General features: G+C 41.4%; 1 protein-coding gene across 3 annotated transcripts in view; it reads left to right on the top strand.

The window, feature by feature from the left end:
- Positions 1-23432, top strand: part of KIF24 (kinesin family member 24) — a 45606-nt gene that overhangs the window by 15656 nt on the left and 6518 nt on the right. For all 3 annotated transcript variants that reach the window (XM_089779472.1, XM_006122984.5, XM_075932788.2), the window contains exons 3-11: positions 4367-4556; positions 6630-6727; positions 8222-8437; positions 10052-10139; positions 14624-14745; positions 16373-16478; positions 19072-19143; positions 19785-19894; positions 20731-23202. In XM_089779472.1, the coding sequence (XP_089635598.1) occupies positions 4367-4556; positions 6630-6727; positions 8222-8437; positions 10052-10139; positions 14624-14745; positions 16373-16478; positions 19072-19143; positions 19785-19894; positions 20731-23202 (3474 nt within the window). The remainder of the gene's footprint in view (positions 1-4366; positions 4557-6629; positions 6728-8221; positions 8438-10051; positions 10140-14623; positions 14746-16372; positions 16479-19071; positions 19144-19784; positions 19895-20730; positions 23203-23432) is intronic.

Raw genomic sequence — 23432 nt, 5'->3', positions numbered from 1 at the left:
GGGAGTTGACATTTTGATAGTGAATGAGAGAGAATAGGTTGGATGGGGCTAGATAGTGAAAGCAAATAATATTACATTCTCAGCTATCATTCTCAGTTCAGCTACTGTAGAATGATGTCATAAAACTAAGGATACAGAAACATGAATAGCTCTTGTTACCATGTTTTACAATGTGTTTCGCTTGCTCATAGCAAATAATTTGATGTTAATGATAGTAGAGAGGGTCATTTGTAAGCTTCTGCCCTTATCGCCTCAGCCAGGTTCCCAATTACCTCTCTTCTTTTGAAAATAATATAAAATATAGCTCTGTGTTCTCAGGTGGCATACTTATTTGTTTAGATTTCCTATAAAGCTGTCTTAAATGCCAAGTGTAGTTTAGAGCATGGAATTAAAACGGATATTTTGATCCGGTACAATATATATATAAATAATAAAATGTGAGTCTCAACAAGACAAATTCTAAAAATTCCTTCTCTAACATCAATAAGGTTTTCATTGAAGCTTCAGGCATACCTTTTCACCAACCCCTCACTACTTCTCCTTACTTCCTTACTGCCTAGGAAAAGCCAAGGAGAAGAGGCTCTGACTCCTTCATTGTGTTCTGACACTCATCAAATCCAGGTTCCAGTGAAATGAGCTGGGAAGAAAGTTCCAGAATCAGTGACCTTTCACTGAGAAAATCTGGCCCCTATCATTATCCTGCTTAGGGCAGGAGGGGGACTTTCTCTAAAGCATATCACAATGATCTCAATTGCTATGTTCTCTCATAGGTTAAGAGGGTTTCAAAGGTGAAGAGGGTTCCATGCAAATATAGAGACTATAATCTGTATTCACGGGAGAAGTTCTTCTGAGATAGATTGTTGGGAATACATGTTTGACTAATAGCTATAGGATCAAGCCCTGTATTTGAATGGAATCATCTTTTCCCCTTGAGACAGCTGCTCTGAACATTTACCAGGAACTATAGTTAGATTAATCAAAACTGGAAATACAATAGCAGTGAAATAAACAAGCCTATAGTCCCAGTAAAAATGGAAGAACTGGTACAAATCCCCTTCTTTCATTGTTGTTTTTAATATACCAGAAGTCTAGCGCATATATGCTTTAAAGTACAGGTTGAACCCCTCTCATCCGGCACCCTTGGGACCAGACCAATTCCGAACGAGAGAGTTTTCCGAACCACAGGGATTTAGTGTTTTCTAGCAGCATTATCAACACTTCCACTGCTTACTGTACTTTTAGAAAACATTTAGGGGTAAATTAGAGCTAAATAACAGCACAGAACACAGAGCCAGGACTGGTGACTGTAAACAAACTTTATGGAGCCACAGAAAAATTGGCCACACCCATGAAAAGTGGTCATCTGGCTAACTAAAATCATTCTGGATGACAGATGTTTCTGGATAAGAGAGTTCTGGGTGAGAGAGGTGCAACCAGTAGTGCATTAACAGATTTTGAAAGAGCTTTCGTATATGAGGACAGAAATTTTACTTTCAGGGAAGGCAAGGATTTGATTAAAGTGGTAGTTGATTCTAATTCACATTCAGAGCCAGGTGGAAAAGTGCTTGAAAATAGAAAATTGGAAATGACACGCTTTATTTTAATGACAGCATTGTATTTCAAGATGTTTTACACAGTAGTTAATCAGCTAGAGAAGAAATGATTTACTGTCTCCGAGGATGGTGGGAAGATTTGAAGGATTGACAGGCAGCACAAATGAACTTATATTCATTGTACTCCTCTCCTGCAGTCTTTGTTCTTCTTAGACTGAGCATTTCAAGTTACAATGTCTCATGATTGGTTTATGCAGCATCTAGCACATTGCGGGTGCTACTGTCCTACTACAACTAATTATTTAAGAATTTAAGGGTCAGAGAAGTCTGAATTCTAGCAACACCATAAGGATGGTAATAGGGAGATTTACGGTCAAAGAAAATGTGGGAAGAAACAATCATCTATAATCAAGTTGGACTGAGATTTCTAGCCTTGGAATATAGGTTAAAGGTGAATTATGGAGTGTGAGAGAAATCAGAGGTGTGGGAGTAATAGGAAGTTTATGGTGTAGCTAGAAGCTGACAAAATAGTCACACAGACAGATGGAAAGGAAAAGGATCAGTGGGTATGTTGAAAAATATATAATGCTGGATGCCAACCACACAAGTTGTGTCCACATTTGAAATGGGCAGTCAGACCAAAAAAAAAAAAGTGCTAACAGAAGAAGCTTGCGGTATTCCACTATGAAGGGAATAGTGGGAAGGTATAAGCCTCTACCCAAATTGAAAAGGAATAGTTAGAAGACTAGGATTCAGAAAAAAGAAGAGACTGCAAGAGCCATGGGATGCTTAATGGAAGTATTCAAGAAGGACAAAAGCAGATATTAATGAACACTGTGTAGAGATCTCTTGAGAGAGCTTGGTCTGTTATCACAAAGAATATGTCCTCTCCTGGGGAAGAATCTTATACAGGCAGTCCCCGACTTACGCGGATCCGACTTATGTCGGATCTGCACTTACGAACGGGGCTTTCTCGCCCCGGAGGTCGAGGTGGCGGATTGCTACCTGCGAGCTCTGGGGCGAGAAAGCCCCGTTTGTAAGCTGCTCCGGTGCCCCTGGTCTGCTGGAGACCGTCTCCAGCAGACCAGGGGCACCGGGTGGGTTCCCGCGCTTCTGTGGCTTTGCCAGAGCAAAGCCTCAGAAGCGCGGGGAACCGCCGCTGCTGCGGCTTCAGTCCCGGTGCCTGTGGTCTGCTGGGGACTGTCCCCAGCAGACCACAGGCACCGGGACTGAAGTCGCAGCCGCGGCGGGGTCCCGCGCCTCTGAGACTTTGACAGAGCAAAGCCTCAGAGGCGCGGCACCCCGCTGCCGCTGCGGCTCTGCTCCCCGTGTCCCTGGTCTGCTGGGGGGGGGGGCGCGCAGCTAGTGTGCCCCTCCCCCCAGCAGACCAGGCTTTTGTTTTGGACCCTGGGGCAGAGCAGCTGGGGCGCTGCCGGTTGGTCCCACAGCGCCACTCTGGGCACTACTGGACCAACCCGGCAGCACCCCAGCTGCTCTGCCCCAGGTCCTGATTCAGCCGCTGCTGGTCAGTTTCAGCAGTGGCTGAATCAGGATGCCTGGGGCAGAGCAGCTGGGGTGCTGCTGGGTTGGTCCAGTAGCGCCGAGGAGCGGTGCTACTGGAGCAACCCAGCAGCACCCCAGCTGCTCTGCCCCAGGCGTCCCCAAGTCAGCCGCTGCTGAAACTGACCAGCGCTGACTACAGGAAGCCCGAGGCAGAGTTGCTCTGCCCCAGGCTTCCTGGAATCAGCCGCTGATCAGTTTCAGCAGCAGCTGACTTGGGGAAGCTTGGGGTTCTTAAGTTGAATCTGTATGTAAGTCAGAACTGGCGGTCAGTTTCAGCAGCGGCTGAATCTGGACGCCAGTTCCGACTTACATACAGATTCAACTTAAGAACAAACCTACAGTCCCTATCTTGTACGTAACCCGGGGACTGCCTGTACAGAGTCCAAAGAAATTCCTGATGAGAACAAGCTCTAGAAAATGGAACTTTATGTTGCATTATTTTGGGTCATCGGTTTGTGGATACCTGAAGTTATGTTGGATCAGCAGTAGGCTCAGAGTTATAGGGAAAAGATATATATATATATATATATATATATATATATATATATATATATATATATATATATATAAATCAGTGCTGTCACTTTAACAAAAGTACACAAAATAATTGCATCAAAATAATTGAAACTATAGAAACAGTCACGTTTATAATACCCAATTCTTGGAGATCTTGCAAAATGAGAGAAACAGCTGTCTTCACTGAATAGTAAGGGTACATCTACACTGCACCGTTATTTCAACATAGCTAGCGTTATTTTGAAATAACAATGTGAGCAGCTACACAGCCATTCCATAATTTTGAAATAATGGACAACTTGTTCCAAAATCTGTATGCCTCATTCTATGAGAAATAACGCCTACTCCGAAATAGCTATTTCGAAATAAAGTGTGTGTAGATGCTCCACTGCTGCTATTTCGAAATAGTCCCTCACCAGGACCATTCTAAGTTATTCCTCCCCGGTGCCTCCTAGGGCTCTAAATTAAGACAGCATGTCTACATTAGGGAAGCCTGCCTTGGACTAATTTTGAGGCTTCCCTGTAGTACAGACATGCTGTTTCAAAATAAGCTATTTTGGAATAACTATTCTGGAATAGCTTATTTTGAAATAAGCGTGCAGTGTAGACATACCGTAACAGTTAACACTTGCGTTTATGGCCAAGTCCATGAATATTTTAAATTGTCTAGCATCCTTTTTTTTTTTTTTTTTTTTTTTTTTTTCCAAACATAAATTTGTGATTCTGTGTTCTAGATCTAATATCTTTGAGAAGGAGATGCCATGGACAGCGACTGACAAAATCCGAGTATGTGTCCGAAAACGCCCGCTGGGCCTGAGAGAGGAGCGGCGAGGGGAAGTTAATATCATCACAGTGGAAGATAAAGAAACTCTTCTTCTCCATGAGAAGAAGGAGGCAGTTGATCTTACCCAGTATGTTTTGCAGGTAATTTGTGCTCATTTTGCTCTTAGAACCTCTTTCCATTTAAAATACATAGTACAGGTTGGACCTTCCTGGTCCGGCACCCTGGGGACCTGAATGGTCCCGGATGAGGGATTTTACCAAACCAGTGGAGGTTATTTCTGGCCGCATTCCCTGCCCTGCCGCCCCACTGGGCTTCCCGGCTCTTCCAAGCAGCTCAATTGGGTCGCATGCTGGACTCCCACACCCTCTGTCCTGCATAATGCCAGGCTCCCAAGGCCCCCTATCTCCCATAGTGTGCTAGGACTCTCTGATCCTGGAACATCTGACCACGGATGTTGCCAGACCAGAGAGTCCCAATTTATAGAAATGCAACCTGTAGTGTGCTTGTGGTGGAGTGACAGTGTAATGCATTAACAGTCCAGTATCAGATGAAAACAGGCTTGGGGTGTCAATAATGGAAATAGAAAAAAGATCTATCTTTCTTCTTCACATTAAGCACAAAAGTCTGTGTTCTTCTCTCACCCCCATATAAATCCATTGGAATCACTCCTGATTTACATCTATATGTGAGAGGAGAATTGAGTCTGAAAATTTAATTCCCAATAAATTGTTTTTAAACTATAATTTGCTCCCTGTCTACCTTGCTCCTTAAAACCTGAGCATTCCTTTTCTGAGGCTTGGGTGCCAAAAGAGGATCCTTTGCCAAAAGCAGGGATAGAATGCTGTTGCCCGCTTAGTTCCCTGTTGCCACTTTCCACTGGACTTCAGCGCAGCAATTCTATTTTAATGAGTCACACACACCCCTCTCCTTCTTTTCTAGTCTTCCCTCTCGCTGCAGGCAAATACTTTACAAAGTGCAGTTCTCATTTGGTCTTTGTTTCTAAATCCTGGGCACCTTGTGCTGCCATAGTTCAAATTCTCATTCTGACTGACAGCACCAAGAACAGAACTGATTTCTAGAGAGCAGCAAGATATGCTGGCCTTACTGTGTGTTATTTTTATAATCCAAGGACTGGCAACACCTGTTCAGGGTCATAAAATTAACTTTGCTTACTTTCTCAGGCCCCATTCATATAACGCCTTGTACAGTCAGATACTTCCCCCTCAGTCTCCATGTAGGCGATCTTAGGCCTTTATATAGCAACTTTTGCCTTGGCAACTAAATGCTGGAATAAAGCTCCCCAATTAAATTATATTCTGGCAATACTATCAAAACAAATCTTGATATAAACTTCTGTAGTGCAAGTAGAAATATTCCATAGCATTACTAAAACTGTTTTAGATTTGCATGTATGTTTGTATGGATCATTTATGCATACTTCATGTTGTCCTCAGTTCTGCAACACTTCTCTTTGAGATTGTCCAGCACTGTTTTGTTTGTACTATACTGAGGTATATTGTTATAGAAGCTGTCCCACTGGGACTTTCACTGAAGTGAGACAAGTGTCTTATTATGCTGTCCCAATAAGCAAAATATTAAAATCTGTAAGGGGCTGATCCAAACCCTGTTGAAATCAACAAATATCTTTTCATAGACTCCAGTGGGCTTTGGATCCGGCTGGCCCTACGTGCAGGAATTGTTCTCCTTCTCAGAGAGTAAAATCCAGTTTTGCATTCAAATACTTTGGTCCTCTGTAGCACATAGCATAGTACGTGTGTGGCATAGATACTGTAGACTGCACTGGAATTGAAGATCATACCTGATTTTGATCCTGTCTGCTATATAATCATATTGTGTTGCTGTAGGTCAGTTCATTTTAGGAATAGATTAATTTTCTTTTTAAGTCACTCTCTTGCTTTTGTTTCTTATGGCTGCTATACATTCTGCTTGAAGATAAAGGTAGTGGTAGGAGACACAGAATCTGCTCTTAATTTTCTCTTTGCATGTTTTGTTTCTTGGCGGGTTGTAGCTGCATGCTGCTAAAAAGTGAGTTTTACCTGGTCACTCTGGACCCCCCTTCAAAGCCTCCTGAAGTCAGTGGCAAGACTTCTGTTGACTTTAATTAGCATTGGTCCAGGGCCACAGCATGTGCTACACATTATGGGGTAAATTCCTTTTTGTGTTTAAAAAAAAAAATCACATTTATTTTTCAGCATGTTTTTTATTTTGATGAAGTCTTTGGGGAGGCATGTACCAATCAGGATGTGTATATGAAGACTGCTCATCCTCTCATACAGCACATTTTTAACGGGTAGGGTGCCATTAATTCCTTTTATCCTTTTCATTTTCATTTTTCATGTACGACTTTGGTTTGTAACTTTTAAGTTTTCCTCTAAAAAACATTAATTTCACTTTTTCCACTCTATCCTGCTTTTTTGCAGTGTGTGTACAAAATATAGAAAAATGTCTGTGTATGCAATTTTGACAAGCTAAGGGCCTTAACCTGAAGTCCTTATTTAGGCAAAACTCCCCCTGTGTTTCATGGGAGATTTGTCTGCAGAAGGAGCGCACAGTCAGACACCAAGGATTACTAGGGAGTAATTAGAATGAGAGATTTGCTCTAATTAGAATGAGAGATTTGGTGTCAGGATTCCAGGATCCCAATTCTCTGCTCTGTCGGACTTCCTTGTGATTTAGAGTAAGTCACACAGAACTCAGTTGTTCAGTTTGCCCATCCTTGAAAGGGAAATAAAAAACCTTCATGGGTCAGTTGTGAGAATGTTTGTAAAGCACTCTGAGATGTACTTATATAGCTCACAGTAATATAAAGGAATTGTAAACTTTTATCAATAACAAGAAAAATTAACCAGATGACACTTGGCGTGCGTCTTGATAACAAGTATCAGAGGGGTAGCCGTGTTAGTCTGAATCTGCAAAAGCGGCGAGGAGTCCTGTGGCACCTTATAGACTAACTGAAGTGTAGGAGCATAAGCTTTCGTGGGCATGCATCTGACGAAGTGGGTGTTTGCTCACGAAAGCTTATGCTCCTACACTTCAGTTAGTCTATAAGGTGCCACAGGACTGATAACAGAAAGCTTAATCAGTTGGGCAAGAATTCTACCTCCAGTCTTCTCATTGTGGGGTTTTCATGAATCAGGCGCTTGGGGGAAAGGGAAGGGAAATCTAAGAAGGGAGAGTAACCGGCTGGATAGTACAAGTTACAGATAATGAATTTGCATTTTATGGACTTTGTTCAGATAAGATTAAAGTGACACCCCCATAGATAAAACTACAGCAACTGACGTAAACAAACTTCAATGTGCAAAGTGTTGTGCTCGGTTTGTTACGCTTTTTTCATTGAATGGACCATGTTACTATAGGAGTAGCTTCATGGACAGCCTACTCCTTGCTTTCATAATCATGCAGACCCTCTCTCCTTCCATTCACAATCAATCCCTTCCCCCATTCATAATCCCATAACATCCCTATGGGAGCTACAATTGTTTACATGGAAAAGTAATACTGCAAAAGTATTTTAATGCATTTTTAGTTTCTTTTAATATGATTTATGCATCTGGAAACAAGGACAAGAGCCAGCACTGTGGTTCTACTCCACTCTCCAGCACGATTTGGGAATTTCTGATACAAAGGATTATATTTTTCAGGATCCCAGAAGGATATGCATGATAAAGTCCCATCGCTGAGGATCAGCAGTATGTGTAGATGTTAATATTGTAGAATCTCTTTTAATAGATCTCCAATGCATTGGATGTGGTACTAAACATTTAAAAAAAAATCTTTACAGAGGCAACGCCACTTGCTTTGCATATGGACAGACAGGTGCTGGTAAGACCTACACTATGATAGGGAGTCACCAGAATCCAGGACTGTATGCACTGGCTGCTAAAGACATCTTTAGACAACTAGAGGCATCCCAATCAAGGAGAGAGCTCCATGTATGGATCAGTTTTTATGAGATCTACTGTGGACAGCTTTATGATCTGCTAAATGGAAGGAGAAGGTATTTAAATAAGACACATTTCTGTTAAAAAGGATGATAAATCAGTGTTATTTCATTATGTAGTTGGATTGCTCAATGGGAGTAGGCATGATAGAATCTCACCCTACATTTTGTAACATCAATAGATACACCCTCCTGTGTTTATTTCTACATGAATAAAATAAATGAAGCTAAGACACACATCTGAGATATGAGCTCTATATTATATGTGCTCCTCCAGGCTCCGCCTCTTGTGATGGATAGTGATAAGACAGTATCCTATGGCACAGTCACATTAGCTTTTCACTTTTCTTTAGCAAGATAACTGGAGACAGAACTGGAACTTTACACAGTCTAGGAGTAGTTGACTAGTACAGAGTAGTTGAAGATAAGCAGAATAAATTATTGATAGGTGTCCCATCAGGAAAAAATGCAAACTTCTCCTCAGTCTTCTTCCAACCCTGGAAGTGCAGAGGGACCCCCGACTTCCTAATATGGCTATTTACTAATCTCTTTTCTGAAGAGGGGTGTGACTTAGAATGTGGATATTAATAATTCTGTAGCAAAAGTGTCTGGGTGCTGTACAGTAGCACTAAACCCAAGGAAAATCAAAACAACTCAAGATGGTCAGGAGTAGAAGTCGTGAAATGTGATCTTCCTGATGCTGGAGCCAGCCTGAAACAAAAGCTGTAAGAGAGGTGTGATCTCTGAAATCTAAAGATGACAATTTAAATGCCATCGTTAATTATTTCAGTGCTGATCCATTTTAAAATGGAGGAGCATCCAGATAAAATTTAAATATATATATATAGAGAGAGAGCATGTGTGCATGCTATACCTATCTCATAGAGCTGGAAGGGACCTTGAGAGGTCATCAAGTCCAGTCTCCTGCCCTCACGGCAGGACCAAGTATCATCCCTGACTGATTTGTCCCAGATCCCTAAGTGGCCCCCTTGAGGATTGAATTCATAATCCTGGGTTTAGCAGGCCAGTGCTCAAACCACTGAGCTATCCCTCCCTCCAATGGTGCACTACCAATGACCCTTTAACAGTGAATTTTGAAAAATGAATTATACATCACAGATGGTATGTTAATGACAGCCTGAAGTGTAGCTTTGCTAATCATTCATCGCAGTTCTTCTCTAGAGCAGTGGTTTTCAAACTGTGGGGCCAGCTGCCACAGTGGGCAGAAAGGGAGTGCCACGCTTCCAGACCAGCACTGTTTCCAACCCTGTTCTGCCTCCAGGTCCAGCTCTGTCCTCACTCCATCTCCACCCCCAGACCAGCTCCAGCCACAGGTCCACTCTATCCCCTGCTCCAGCCTCAGCCCAGTCTGCCTTCATTTCCTGTATGTCCCCAGAGCACTTCTGTCTCTAATTCAAGTTCCTACCCCATTCCCAGTTACTTACTTACACACACACACACACACTTCTGCCTTCACCCCAAGCTCCTCTGCTGAGAAGGCATTGGCTGTGCAGTCTTGGAGGGGGCACAGACAGATTCCATTACCGTTAAGTGGGCGGCGTGACTGAAAAAGTTTGAGTACCATTACATAGCACTGTGTAGGCAGAATCATTACTGTATAAAGCTGTCTTTAGAATTACCCTTTCTTACTAAACTCTGTTTCCACTGCAGACTTTTTGCAAGAGAAGATAGTAAGCATGTTGTACAAATAGTTGGCCTGCATGAGATTCAAGTGGATGCTGTAGACCTATTATTAGAGGTAATTTGATGATCTATCCTTATTGTATCTTCTAAAGCCCCTGTTGTACTAACTCATCAAATGGGTTTTGGTGGAGTGGAGAAGGTCATTTCTGGCATATGCAGGTGTTGCTGTTCCAGATTGTGTAATGTGCACACTGGCATTCCATTCTTGGTTTCCAAAAGAGCAACAAAACAAGTTTGAACAGCTTGGTGGCCACAACAGAGCACTTTCAAAACTGCCTTTCATGAGCGTGTGTGCAGTTAAGTTACAATGACACACTTGGGGTTGTCACTTCAATAGCTACGCCTCAGGTGGAATCTTTGCCAGGAGGTTGAATGAAGCAGCCAAGAAATGGCAATATGCCAGCAAAACAAGCTTTGAAATACCTTAGAATAGTAAAAAAAAGCCATGTCCATATTTGCACAAGAGATTACTGCAGTAACCGTACATTACAAAAATAGATGCAAAAGGAAAATGGAAATAAATTTTTACAAACTGGCATGTACTGCCTTTGGCAAACAAGTCAAGACACAGATGGATGATCTGAAAACTTGACTTGTGCAATGTCCAATTTAAACTACTGTAAAATCTCAAGTATAATGCGCACCTATGCATAATGTGCACTTACCTTTTAAACATCAGAAACCCTGAATAAACTGAACTCTTATCTATAGCGCGCACCCCAACTTTGCCATATTTTGTCTTGCCTTTTTGCATTGCCGGGTAATCATGCATGAGCGCACAAGTATATAGTGCGCGGTGTTCCATGCTCTCTTTGGGATGCCATGAGTTGTTGGCGATCTTACACGACCGCTGAAAAACTGAAAGTTGTTAACTATGCTGAGGCTCATGGCAACAGAGCTGCCAGCCGTGAATATGATGACATAGCAGAGTCTAACATTTGGCTTTGGAGACGGCAGAAAGAGCGCCTGCAAGCACTGCCTAGGATGAAGATGGCTGAGCGAGGTAAAAACGCTGCATATCCTGAGTTGGAGGCCAAGCTGGTTGAATGGATTACTGAGTGTAGACAGCAAGGCGGTGGTGTTAGCATTGCTGAGGTTAGAATGAAGGTTGTGATCATTGCCAAAACGTGCGCTAACACAGCCCGGTTTAAAGCTTCATATGGCTGGGGCGATCGGTTTATGAATCGTCATGGCCTATCGGTCCGATGCCAAACAACAATCGCACCGAAGCTACTCATGGACTCAGACACCAAGTTACTGCAGCTCCAAAAGTTTATCATAAAGCTGCAGAAGCAGACCTTTCATTAATTGGTAACGCAGATCAGACACCATTAAATTGATAATCCCTACGACAGAACACTTGAACTGAAAGGTGCCAAGATCATCTCCATTGCTACCACAGGCCATGAAAAGTCTAGATTTACCGTAATGCTTGCTTGCATGGCCGACGGAACGAAGCTGCCTCCTTATATTGTGTTTAAGTGCAAGACAATGCCAAGGAATGTAATCTTCCCGAACACCATTCACATGCGTGTTCACCCTAAAGGCTGGATTGATGAAGCTTTAATGCTTGATTGGCTACGGATGGTTTGAGCGAAGTGGCTGGGTGGACTTATGAGAAAGCGATCTCTAAGTTTTGGATGCATTTCGGTGTCATCGTATGTCATCTGTTAAGAAAATGCTTCAGCAGGACAAAACAGACTTGGCAATTATTCCTGCTGGAATGACCAAAATGTTGCAGCTGCTTGATGTGACAGTTAAGAAGCCAATGAAAGATGCACTATGCAGGAAATGGAACCCCTGGTTGTTGGAAGGTGAACATACATTTACTGCAGGTAGATGTATGCAAACACCAACACTGCAAGATATTACCCAGTGGATAGCGGATGTCTGGCTTGAACTTGATCCCGCTATGATAAGGAAAGGGTTTCTGAAATGCAGCATCTCTAATGCTATGGAGGGCAGCGAGGATGATGCCCTGTGGATGGATCCGAGCGACAATGAATCGGCCGAGGGCGAATTACCGGTATGCGAAGATGACGATTTGTATTTCCTAGATTAAGTTATCGAGGGCTATACCCTAGAAGATATTGCTCAACTGTTCGAGGAAGATTCTAACAAAAGCGAATTCGAGGACTTCGAAGATGAATAGACGATCAATTAACATACTGGTAATGGACACAAATCAGATATTAGGAATGGCAACATATAAAAACCTGTAGGGGAACACTTCAATCTCCCTGGACACACAATTGCAGATCTAAAGGTAGCCATCCTGCAGCAAAAAAACTTCAGGACCAGACTTCAAAGAGAAACTGCTGAGCTACAGTTCATCTTCAAGTTTGACACAATCAACTCTGAATTAAACAAAGACTGTGCTCGCTAACTACAAAAGCAGCTTCTCCTCTCTTGGAATTCACACCTCCAGATCAGCGACTAGAAGTGGGCCTCATCCTCCCTGATTGGATCCACCTCGTCATCTCCAGCCTGATTCTGGCCTGCATATTTAAACCTGCCTCTGGAAATTTCCACTACATGCATCTGACGAAGTGGGTCTTTGCCCACGAAAGCTTATGCTCCTACACTTCAGTTAGTCTATAAGGTGCCACAGGACTCCTCGCCACTTTTGGTATTTGCTTGTTTGCGCTGCAGTATTGATTTCATTTGTTTAACTTACCTTTTTGAAACTGTCTATATAGTTGCTTGTCGATGCTAATAAAAATCACCTTAATTAATCGCAGGACACCAGAGGTTAATTGCCACGGAACCGCCAAATGAAAACTTAAAAAAAAAAAAAAAAAAACTATGGATAATGCGCGCCCTGGCTTTAACTCTAAAAAAAAAAAACAGGATAAAAGTGCGCATTATACTCGAGATTTTACGGTATAAAGGCAACAGAATGTCAGAAATAGCAAGGATGTAGGGACAGAATTACATCAAGAAGATCAAGTGGTTGCTTAATTTATTTTTCATTTGCCTTCATGGGTCCAGGTTTTTCTCTGAAGAGGCTTTCTCTAACTCCTATAGCTGTTTCATTTTAATCTCTTCCTTCTGTATTTTTGGTCGTGAGGGGCTTGTGAAAATTTGAAAATAAAGTTGATATAGAAATTTTGAAAAATTGGATTCTTCAGAATTATGATTGAAATACCGTGTGGAGTAACTAACTGAGCTGGCTGCTGCTTTTTAAAGGTACCTTTTTTCTGTTGATAAACAGCTGATGCTCAGCACAAACAGCACGTTAGTCTTTCTTCTTTACTCAGCTGAGTAAGACATGGGTACAAGCTAGTTCTCTATGGTGTCGTGTACTGAGCAAGCTGAGGCTGAATCCAGTTGCCTATGGGATTTGTGTTTCATTTTTTCTCTGTAAGGAACTGAAAACTAGATCTGTACCTGATATTGTAGTTGTCTTATTGTTTAAAACTTGGGACAGTACTACCCATTTAAATATCACTCAGACACTGTCTTCTGGGGTTTTGTTTTTCCATTTACTCTGAGCACAAGGTTTGCTGGAGACATTTCTGCAAATGTGAGTGCAGATCTGGTGTATAGTTGATAAATATATTCCTCTATATCATCATATCCTGCATCCGGAAGAGTTATTACCTGCTTTTGTTCAACGGTGTCTTTCCAAAACAGCGAATTTTGTATTGTCTATAGGCTCTTTTGAACACAGAGCCTTTAGACTGATTTGATAGTCTTGAGTCGCATGCTACCAATGTATTAGAGACTTCAATGCACACCTCAGGATTGTTTGATACTTACTGATGCACTGTCCTCTGTTCACAAACTGTCCTGCATTTAGTTCTGGTTTAACAGATATTCAGGAGCTACAGCAGCCAGCCAGATTGCTGATTTAGAGTGGCTCTCTCGTAGAAGGCAGTACTGTATATTTATACTAGAAGATTTACCTGGCATTGCTCGGGTCCTTAATTCAATTAATTTTTGTTTTTTTGGAAAATAAAATGCAAATGTCCCTGCTTCATTGAAATCATTGCTCGGGGGCGGGGTTGAGGGGGTCAGGGTGCAGGTTGTCCTGGAGAGGGGACTACCCAAGCCCTCTCCCATCATAGCAGCTTCGGGCCAGGTGATAAAGGGGAACAGGCAACATACGAATCAGAGTGGAGGGAAACTTGAGGTCTCCCCCGTTTAAAGAGCTGGCCAGTCCCAGACCGGGGTCACACTACATTACATGACTTTTAGGTTTTTGGCTGACTACACCTTTCAATGAGATTAGAACATGAATTTTAAAAAATATCATCCAGCTCACAAATTCTCAGGGGTAACTTCTGAAGCCTCAGTTTGTTGTTTTCATTTCTACCATGCGTTTATCCCACTTGATTTTGTATTGTAGTAATTTAACAAATAGGAATGAAAGTTCAATTCACTGACAGTCTTAGCTGTGATAATCTCACTTTATAAACATTTTGTCAGCCACGCTCAGTACCATTATATGGGGTTCTGAACCAATACACTGTATACGAAGACGGTGCATGTATTGTCTGTATAATTTACCTTTGTTTTGTCCTGATTGTTTTTCAGGTAATTTTGAAGGGTGGGAAGGAACGTAGCACTGGGGCGACTGGAGTCAACTCAGATTCCTCCCGTTCTCATGCTATCATCCAGATTCAGATTAAAGACACTGCAAACAGAATGTTTGGGAGGTGAGCTTGGAAGCTGAAATATTGGCTTTGATAGAGACATTTCAATTTCATTCTTTTAGCTTTAAATGAAACCAGGCACATCTGCAATGACAGGACAGCCATAGCTACTTAGTGAGTGATAGTGAAGAAGTCGAGTGCAAGGACTGTCAGGATGCAAACTGTGACTTGAAAGAGTGTTTGCTGAGCTCCTAGGTTGTGTAAAACAGTGACCCAATACTGGAGGCCATTACAGATTGGCCTCTGGTTGCAACAATTAACGGGTATCCCTCTCACCTAGTCAAAGAAAAGATGATCAACTGCCTGTTATGTCTGGATGTCTAAACATGTAGTAAGTATCAGAGGGTTAGCTGTGTTAGTCTGAATCTGCAAAAGCGGCGAGGAGTCCTGTGGCAACTTATAGACTAACTGAAGTGTTGGAGCATAAGCTTTCGTGGGCAAAGACCCACTTTGTCAGATGCATGTAGTGGAAATTTCCAGAGGCAGGTATAAATATGCAGGCCAGAATCAGGCTAGAGATGACGAGGTGGATCCAATCCAAAAGGCTCGCTAACTACAAAAGCAGCTTCTCCTCTCTTGGAATTCACACCTCCAGATCAGCTACTAGAAGTGGGCCTCATCCTCCCTGATTGGATCCACCTCGTCATTTCCAGCCTGATTGTGGCCTGCATATTTATACCTGCCTCTGGAAAGTTCCACTACATGCATCTGACAAAGTGGGTCTTTGCCCACGAAAGCTTATGCTCCAACACTTCAGTTAGTCTGTAAGGTGCCACAGGACTCCTTGCTGCTTAAACATGTAGTAGTCACCTTCCAAACAAATAAAATACAATCTTTATCCCAAAAAGCTTATTCTAATTTTAAGGCAAGACAGCAAATCTAAATAACTAATAATGGGAAGATAGGGAAGGAAGGAAAGAGGATGAGTGCATAAGGTTACAAATACAGGATAGGTGGTTATGTAGGTGTGTCATGTTTTTAGTTGTTGAAAGAGTGATGAAACTGGGGTGAGAGAAAGGATGGATTCATGTGATTGTGGGAGAAGATGGGGAAATTATGGAAGAAAAGGAAGGAAGAGGGAGAAATGACAGATTGGTAGAATAGCTAGCATCCAAAGAGGAAAGTTGGGGAAGAATAGGAGAACAAATGGAGATCTTGAGGGGAAAAAAGACTAGCAGGAAGCCATCTGACAGTTCATGGCATCTGTTGCTTCCCTTTGAATACATTTTATACACTACACTGCATTTCTGTCTGATTAGGACAGACAACATTGGAATGAATCATCTGTCTTAGCAGGAAGGAGACCCAAAAAGTTATTCTTTTTTTAAGTGATCTGTGTTCTCTCTCAAATTGCTGGCATTGTGATCATCTAGAGATGTGAATGCAGTACACTTGAAATAGGTATTCCATTAAACTGTGGAGCACTCTCATCACAAGTAATTAGACTTCTTGTTATGACTGCTTGTTACAGTGCCAGAATGCTCTGACTCTGTTCCAGTAGCTGCTGGTATTTCATTAATGGGATGCTTCTGAGACACTAACAGTGGGCATTTCACCCTTCTTTATGGTAGTGTGTTGTTGCTACCAGCTTTAAAAAATCTAAAGTAAAAGCATCTTTTGTTTTTTCTAGGATCTCTTTCATTGACCTGGCTGGCAGCGAGAGGGCAGCTGATGCCAGAGACTCAGACAAACAAACAAAAATGGAAGGAGCAGAAATAAACCAAAGCCTTTTAGCTGTAGGTTACTCACATTTGTAGGGAAGGTTTTAGTAATTATTGTTCTTTAGCCTGGTTCTTAGACTGACAGAAAACAAGTAACCTATGGATGGATCCCAGTGGAAAAGAACACGATATTAAATGTTGACAATTAAATTGCTCTCTAGTCGTGAGTCAGATCAGAAAAAAAAGACTTCGTGAGGAAAAATAACTTTTAAAACATATTCTTACAGCCAGATAAATATAGCACTGAAAAATCAGATACTGTATAAGAAGTCCGTGTCATATTTTCTATAGCAGATTAATATTCTCTTTTTCTGTGAGACTTAATACAGGTTTGTAAAAACACTAAGATCCACTACTTAAAATTGAAGCGTATTTATCATTTATTATTATGGTGATGTTCTCAACTCTTAATTGTGTGCATATAAACACCATCTAATACCTAAGAACAAGTGGGTGGAACCATTGTGCACTAATATACCACAAAAATGTTAAAGGACAAATAAATCATACAATTTAGATCCAGGAGTCCTAAAACAACCTTATTTCCATCCACTTGAATCATATATGCAGGTAAATATTTTACATTTCACACTGATACGTGATTTTTATGTGGTGGACCCTATTGTAATATTTGTGTACAACACATTTATTTTGACATTTGAATGCAAAATTATGCCCTTGAAAAGTGAGAGGATGAAAACCATTCCCCTGACTGCCTCTGATCTCATACAGTAGAACCTCAGACTTATAAACTGATCAGTTAGCAACACACCTCATTTGGAATTGGAAGTACATAATCCAGCAGCAACAGAGACAAAAAGTGGAGAGATGAGGGGGTGGAAGCTAGTACAGTACTGTATAAAACTACTAAAAAAGGGAAAGTAACGGTTTTCTTGTGTATATTAACTTTTCAAAGCTGTATTATGTCAGTGTTCAGTTGTAAACTTTTGAAAGATCAACCATAATGTTTTATTCAGTGTTACAAACAGCCTCTGAAGCATTTGTAACTGAGGTTCTATGGTAATTCCAAAAAATCTGAATGAATTATCATCATTCTTTCTAGAAAATGTCCCTTTTAGCTAAGGAAAAAGCATGAGACTTCTCATGCTGAAAGGAAATATTATGAAGACATTTATAAGCTCATTGAAACAAGTGTTTAAAGAGATAATCAACTTGATATTAGTGAGTTTCAAAAAGAAGTCTGTTAAAAGAAGTAAAGCCCACCTCTCTACTTCTGTGGTTTTAGAGTCAGATTTTTCTCTTTCTCCTGCTGTGTGAATAACCCACACAAATTAGAGGAAATTTGTGACTATACAAGACAGAGTGAAACTGATTAAGTACTTCGTTCACTACAACACAATTAGAGCATAACTTGAAAAGTGATTTTTTTTTTCTTGAATCTTCCCTTCAAAATGTGATCACAGGGGTCTCCCATTGAACCCTACCCTGAAGAAGAGTTTTTTCCTCAAAAAAGGGAGAAATACTATAGATCTTTAAGAGTAATTTACCACTAACAACGTACTCAGGGCCGGGATAGATTCTCCATCCCGTGAACTCTTTAAATCAAGGCTATGTATCTTGTCAAAAGATACATTATAGCTTACACAGAAGTTTGTGGGCTCCATGCAGAAACTCTGGCCTATACTGATAGCAACTTAGGCTAGGCGATTGTAAAGTTCTCTTTTGGCTTTAAAATCTATGACATTCACTAGAGACTTTGACGTTGATTTCATGTGGAAATGCTCAGATAATAGTCATGGTCAGCATTATAAAACCCTAAAACAAATATATAATCTCTTTCAGTTAGAGTCCTCTTAGGTGTAATTTCTAACACTAATTAAAATACATTCAGAAAAAAAAGTGTTTTGAAATGGATAGTGTCTCATTAAGAATGCAATGCCTGTTTCAAGCTAGAATTACTACCATTGTATTGTAATCTAAAGATATTTTCTCCTCTCACTCCTTGCGCTCGTAATGGCTTGCCTCAATGGGCACATAGTCCATTTCCTCCATTGGAGAAAGTATCACTCCGGTACGGATTGTGACACTCTTCAGATTGTGCTGGTGCATGGTAAAAAGACACAGACATTTGAAAATGTCAGTCTTTTAATAGGCAACTAATAAATCAAGAGGCAGATGTTTCTCCAAGATTACGTGCTGTTCTTGCTGTTGATTATTAATGCGAAAATAGATGGTGGGTATATTTTGCAGGAAGGCACACTTGCATTTATCTGCTCCTGTCGCTTTAATTTTAATGGGAATTTTATAGCTCCAGTTCATCCTGTGTTGAAAATGTAGCCCTAATGTTTTATGTGTGTCAATTATGAAGCTGTCCAAGGGTGACTATCTTCTTATGAGATGGCAAAATAATCACTCAGACTTTGAGACTGCAAGTGTTACTGTGCATATGTTTAACTGTGGCTCTCCAGAAACTGGCAACACTCCTTAGCATAAGGAAAAGCATTCTGCTGTCTGTTCTAAGGATAGCAGGATGATAGGTGCTATTGCCAGATGGGGAAATGGGGAATGCTCATAGGTTTGTTTTGGGTGCAAGTTCAAACTCTCCTTTTATTGTGTGACTGATACACTTTCTCTCTCTCGTTTGTAGCTAAAAGAATGTATTCGAGCTCTGGATCAGGAACATGCTCATACTCCTTTCAGGCAAAGCAAATTAACTCAGGTAAAACAAAAAACCAAGCCAGTGGTTGACACGGCACTGAACAGAGCTGAAATGAAATAAGCCATGACTCTGCAACTGTGTATTGTTAACCCCTTACAGATTGGACACGTCCATAGCTTCCCAAGCATTCATTCTGATCATAGAGGAAGCAGCATTACTGCAGCTGACAACAAAAGCTATAGGCATTTACTTTTTGGGGAACAGTGTGGGGGAGAGTTTCCTAAACTCCAGGTTAAAGTTATTTTATTTCTGCATGAAGTTCTATATGGACACTCATGTAGATCTACTCCTTCTGAGATGTTCATATGGCGGACAACCACTTAAAGAGATAGTCTAGTGACTTCTTTGTGGTAACTATCATTCAAGCTTTTGTCCATATTGTGATACTCCAGTTGTAACGTGCTTTATTTTTGTAAACACTCATGCACTTTTGGGGTACCCAGTAAGAAAATGGGCTTGTTTAAAGGACAGATTCAACATTTGAATTTATCGTGATTTGTCATGTAAGATTTAAAATGGAGACAAGTTGTTCAGGCTGGAGAAGCGAGGGGCACTTGGTTCTAAGCTATTCAACTAGATTGTTTAAAAGAAATACATTAATTGCTAAGAATCTTAAGCTACATTTCTCCTCCTCCTCCAAGGTACTAAAAGATTCTTTCATTGGAAATTCTAAGACGTGTATGATCGCTAATGTGTCACCTAGCCACATAGCTACGGAACACACTCTGAACACGTTACGATACGCTGACAGGTAAGGGACTTAAATTTTCCAGATCAAGTGTCAAAAGAGTAATGGATAATTGGTTTGGTATGAACAATATTGGGATTGCATCAGAAGTGGTGAGCTCTAAGGACTAAGAACACAAATATTCAATGTACAATGCACTTATATACCCTTCATCTGCTCTGCTATTATATTGGGGCATCTGATTCTCTGGATCTTTTAAATTCTTCTTTCAGATAATTTGTGTCCTAACAGCTTGTAGTAATTAAAATCTCAGGGTACTCCTCATAATGGTAAGGTTGACAACCCAACATCCTTGACAAACTCCAGTATTATTTGTATTATGGTACTTCCCAGAATGTGTTAGATGCTGTCCCTATGCAGAGGAAGATGGATTTTGAACTCTACAGGGCAAGGACTCTGAATGTAAGCAACACAGAAGAGGGTGGAGGGGAAAGATAAGAGAATCAAAAATGTTCTTAATGTCAGATACCACTAAATGCCTTGTTAGTTGATTAATTTCCAATAGACATCAAGATAGAGGTGGGTCTTGAGGAAGGATTTGGAGGAGAGAAGAAGCAGATCAATTAAAACGGAAGGAAATTGTGTCAGTGGTATTCTTCACTTCCTAACTGTTGTGTATTGCTGTCATTCCCCATTCAAACTGCTGTTACAAATCTCCATAGATGTAACTGCATTTCAGTAGCAGATGATGCGATTCCTCCATGAATTAGCCAGCAATTCAAAGCCAAATTGTGACATGGAAGTCAATAACTTAATGTACCAATATATTAATTTACTTTCATGAGGTTGTAAATCATTAGAAAGCATTTAATTTTCTAATGCACAGTCCTTATTTTCAGGGTAAAAGAACTGAAGAAAGGGATTAAATGTTGTACCCCTGTCACAAACAGACGTCGGATAGCTGGAAATGTATCTCCAAAACGCATCCAAAACTCTCCTTCCGTGCAGGCAGGAGATAAGAGCTCTCCAAAAAAAGTAAAACTAGGGCTCCATCATCCTTTAAGTTCTTTGAGAATAAAGGCATCCCCTTCAGTGTTCCATCCAACCAATGTCCCATTTTCCTCTACACCAAAAGGAGCCAAGGGTCATACCCACAAAGGAAATCTGAGCTCACCATGGCTCAGCCACAGCAGTCCGATTAAAGGAATGCTAAAGACAGGGCATCCCATGAAGAAAAAGACTGATGAGCTGACAGTACCATCTGAAAAGCATCATACCACAAGAGATTTTGTTGCCACAACTTCTGCAGTCTCAGAAACAAAAGAAAGTGGCCAAGGAGACCATTGTATTCCAAACAAACAGGCTGTCAGATGCCTGAAGGTACAGACGGTGCAACCTGTCCAAAAGCAGCTCATTTCCAGAGACGGCTTTTCCTTTGGAGATGGAAATCACCCATCAGATGGCAGTCAGCGCTGTGCAAATGTTTTTACTAAACAGTGCATTGAAACCTGGGCAAATCTCCCGCCACATCAGAAAGAAAGGGAACAACATTTGCGCCTTTATCACCAGCAGTTTCAACAGCCACCTATTCTACAGCAGAAGTTGAACTATCAGCCACTTGAGAAGTTTTTAGCCCAATACAAACCCCAAGAAATTAGAGTTAAGCAAGAGCAAAGCCTCCCTCCCACGGACTCTCAATGCAAAGAGGGAATGCTGCTGGAAGAACTGGACGACAGTGATTTCAGTGAAGACTCTTTCTCCCCTATATCCAACCAAAGGAAGGTTAAAAGAAACACCAATGAGAGTAACCAACTTTCATTTTTCCTTCATCAGCGGGAAGAAGGAAGTGAGGAGGAGAGGGGCCAAGAGAGACAGGGTTTATTTTTTGAACATGCAACACGTACACAAGAGCATGGACTGAATGACAGCTGGGACTATGGGAGGGACTCTGCATTTCCAGAACTGGGGGAGTCCGTTCTAGATGGAGAGAGCAGTAAGACCCAACCTGACTGGAGCACAGAAGATGAATTCACTATTGATACTTTTGTAAACAATAATACTGCAGAAAAACCTTGTTGCTTGCAGGAAGATGTTGTTCATAACTGGAAAAACAGCATAGATTTACCAGCTGATGCTAAACGATACAAATCTGAAAACAGACATCTAATTTCTCCTGGTGAAAGCTCCTCGTTCTCAGATAAGAGGACACACAGTACACATGTTCCCTGCATATTGGATTCAGGGACTACAAAATACAACAAGATCAGCCTTCCACATGCACAAAGGGAAGAATCCATCAAAGATGGATTAACACCAGAGTCAGGAAACCTAGAAGGAAAGAAACTAAAAAATGGATCTAGCCCTGGTGGAGCTTCTAATATTTCCTCCGAATTCGCTTCTGAACAGATGGCCCCTCTGACCATGTCTCTCCTTGACAATGAGGAGGCAACAGATCCAGAGAACATCCTTTCTGAGCGGGAAAAGGCTCTCCGAGTGAAACCGATGTTGGAAAGGAACAGCTGTAGTCCCAACAAAAGATTAGAGGGAGAGGCCAGACAGTTTCTTAAAAATAAAGCCTCACCAATGGGCAGTATGCCTGAGCTGGGTGAACAAATCTACCCATGTGAAACAAAGTCCTCTCTGCAGCACACCCCACAAACTGAGAACAAGCGGCTCTCCCAAGCCTGTCGGGGTGCAAAGCCTTCGTGTAACCTTGGAAGTTCATCTCCCTGGAATGCACAAAATTCTATGAAAGGTTTATTGGTCGGAGATGAACACTTGACAGAAGCATCAGCATCTGCCAGAAGCGCCGGTGGAGAGAAAGATGGATTGTTTCTTCGTAACGTCAAGTGCAGAGAATCCTTAGATAACAGCAGGCATTACGATGCGGATGCTGAGAATACCACTGACAGCCTGTTGAATGACCCAGAAAAACCTAGCACGAGTAAAGGACCCAATGCTGTGCCCATGTCTCAGACTGCACATGCAGATTTGCTTGAAAAGGTTTATTTTTCATGTGCGCCATCTATTCTGAATGCAGGAAGAGGGGAGAGTATAACCTCCTCCCCCTCTAGAGAAAGCAGCCCGCTGCAGTCCAGATCAGAATTCAAGACCCAGGGCTTTAACCATGCAGAAGGTACCTTCAAGTTGTCATTCAGTGGCGAGGAAATAGGGCAGCTGAAGAATAAACTGATGCAAAGTATTTTTACACAAGACCATTCTGATGCTGCAGAACACGCTTCAAGATCCGTTACCAACGAGATCAGATCATTAGCAAATCAGACCTCTTGCCCAAATCCATCCATCATTAGTGCTCAGATCAATCTGTCAGAAACATCGAACCAGCACAGAGAAGACCTGGGAAAGGCACAGTAAGTTTGTATCTACTACTCTATCTTACGCCATGTAGATTAGAGACAGGGAACAAACACATTGTACCTATGTTTTACTGGTTTTAGATGGTGCTATATGTACTATATAAACACACACACACTTTTTTGGAATCAAATATATAGAGAAGTTGTTAAATAACTACTACATCCCACAGGTAACAAATAGGAAACAGCCAGCCCAGCTAACCACATAGTGAAATCAGATGCAT

The sequence above is a fragment of the Pelodiscus sinensis genome, chromosome 6, assembly GCF_052426305.1.
Source record: "Pelodiscus sinensis isolate ZL-2025 chromosome 6, ASM5242630v1, whole genome shotgun sequence".
In the NCBI taxonomy this organism is placed as follows: domain Eukaryota; kingdom Metazoa; phylum Chordata; order Testudines; family Trionychidae; genus Pelodiscus; species Pelodiscus sinensis.
The sequence above is the reverse complement of the archived record's forward strand: the minus strand, read 5'-3'. Positions and strand labels throughout refer to the sequence as shown.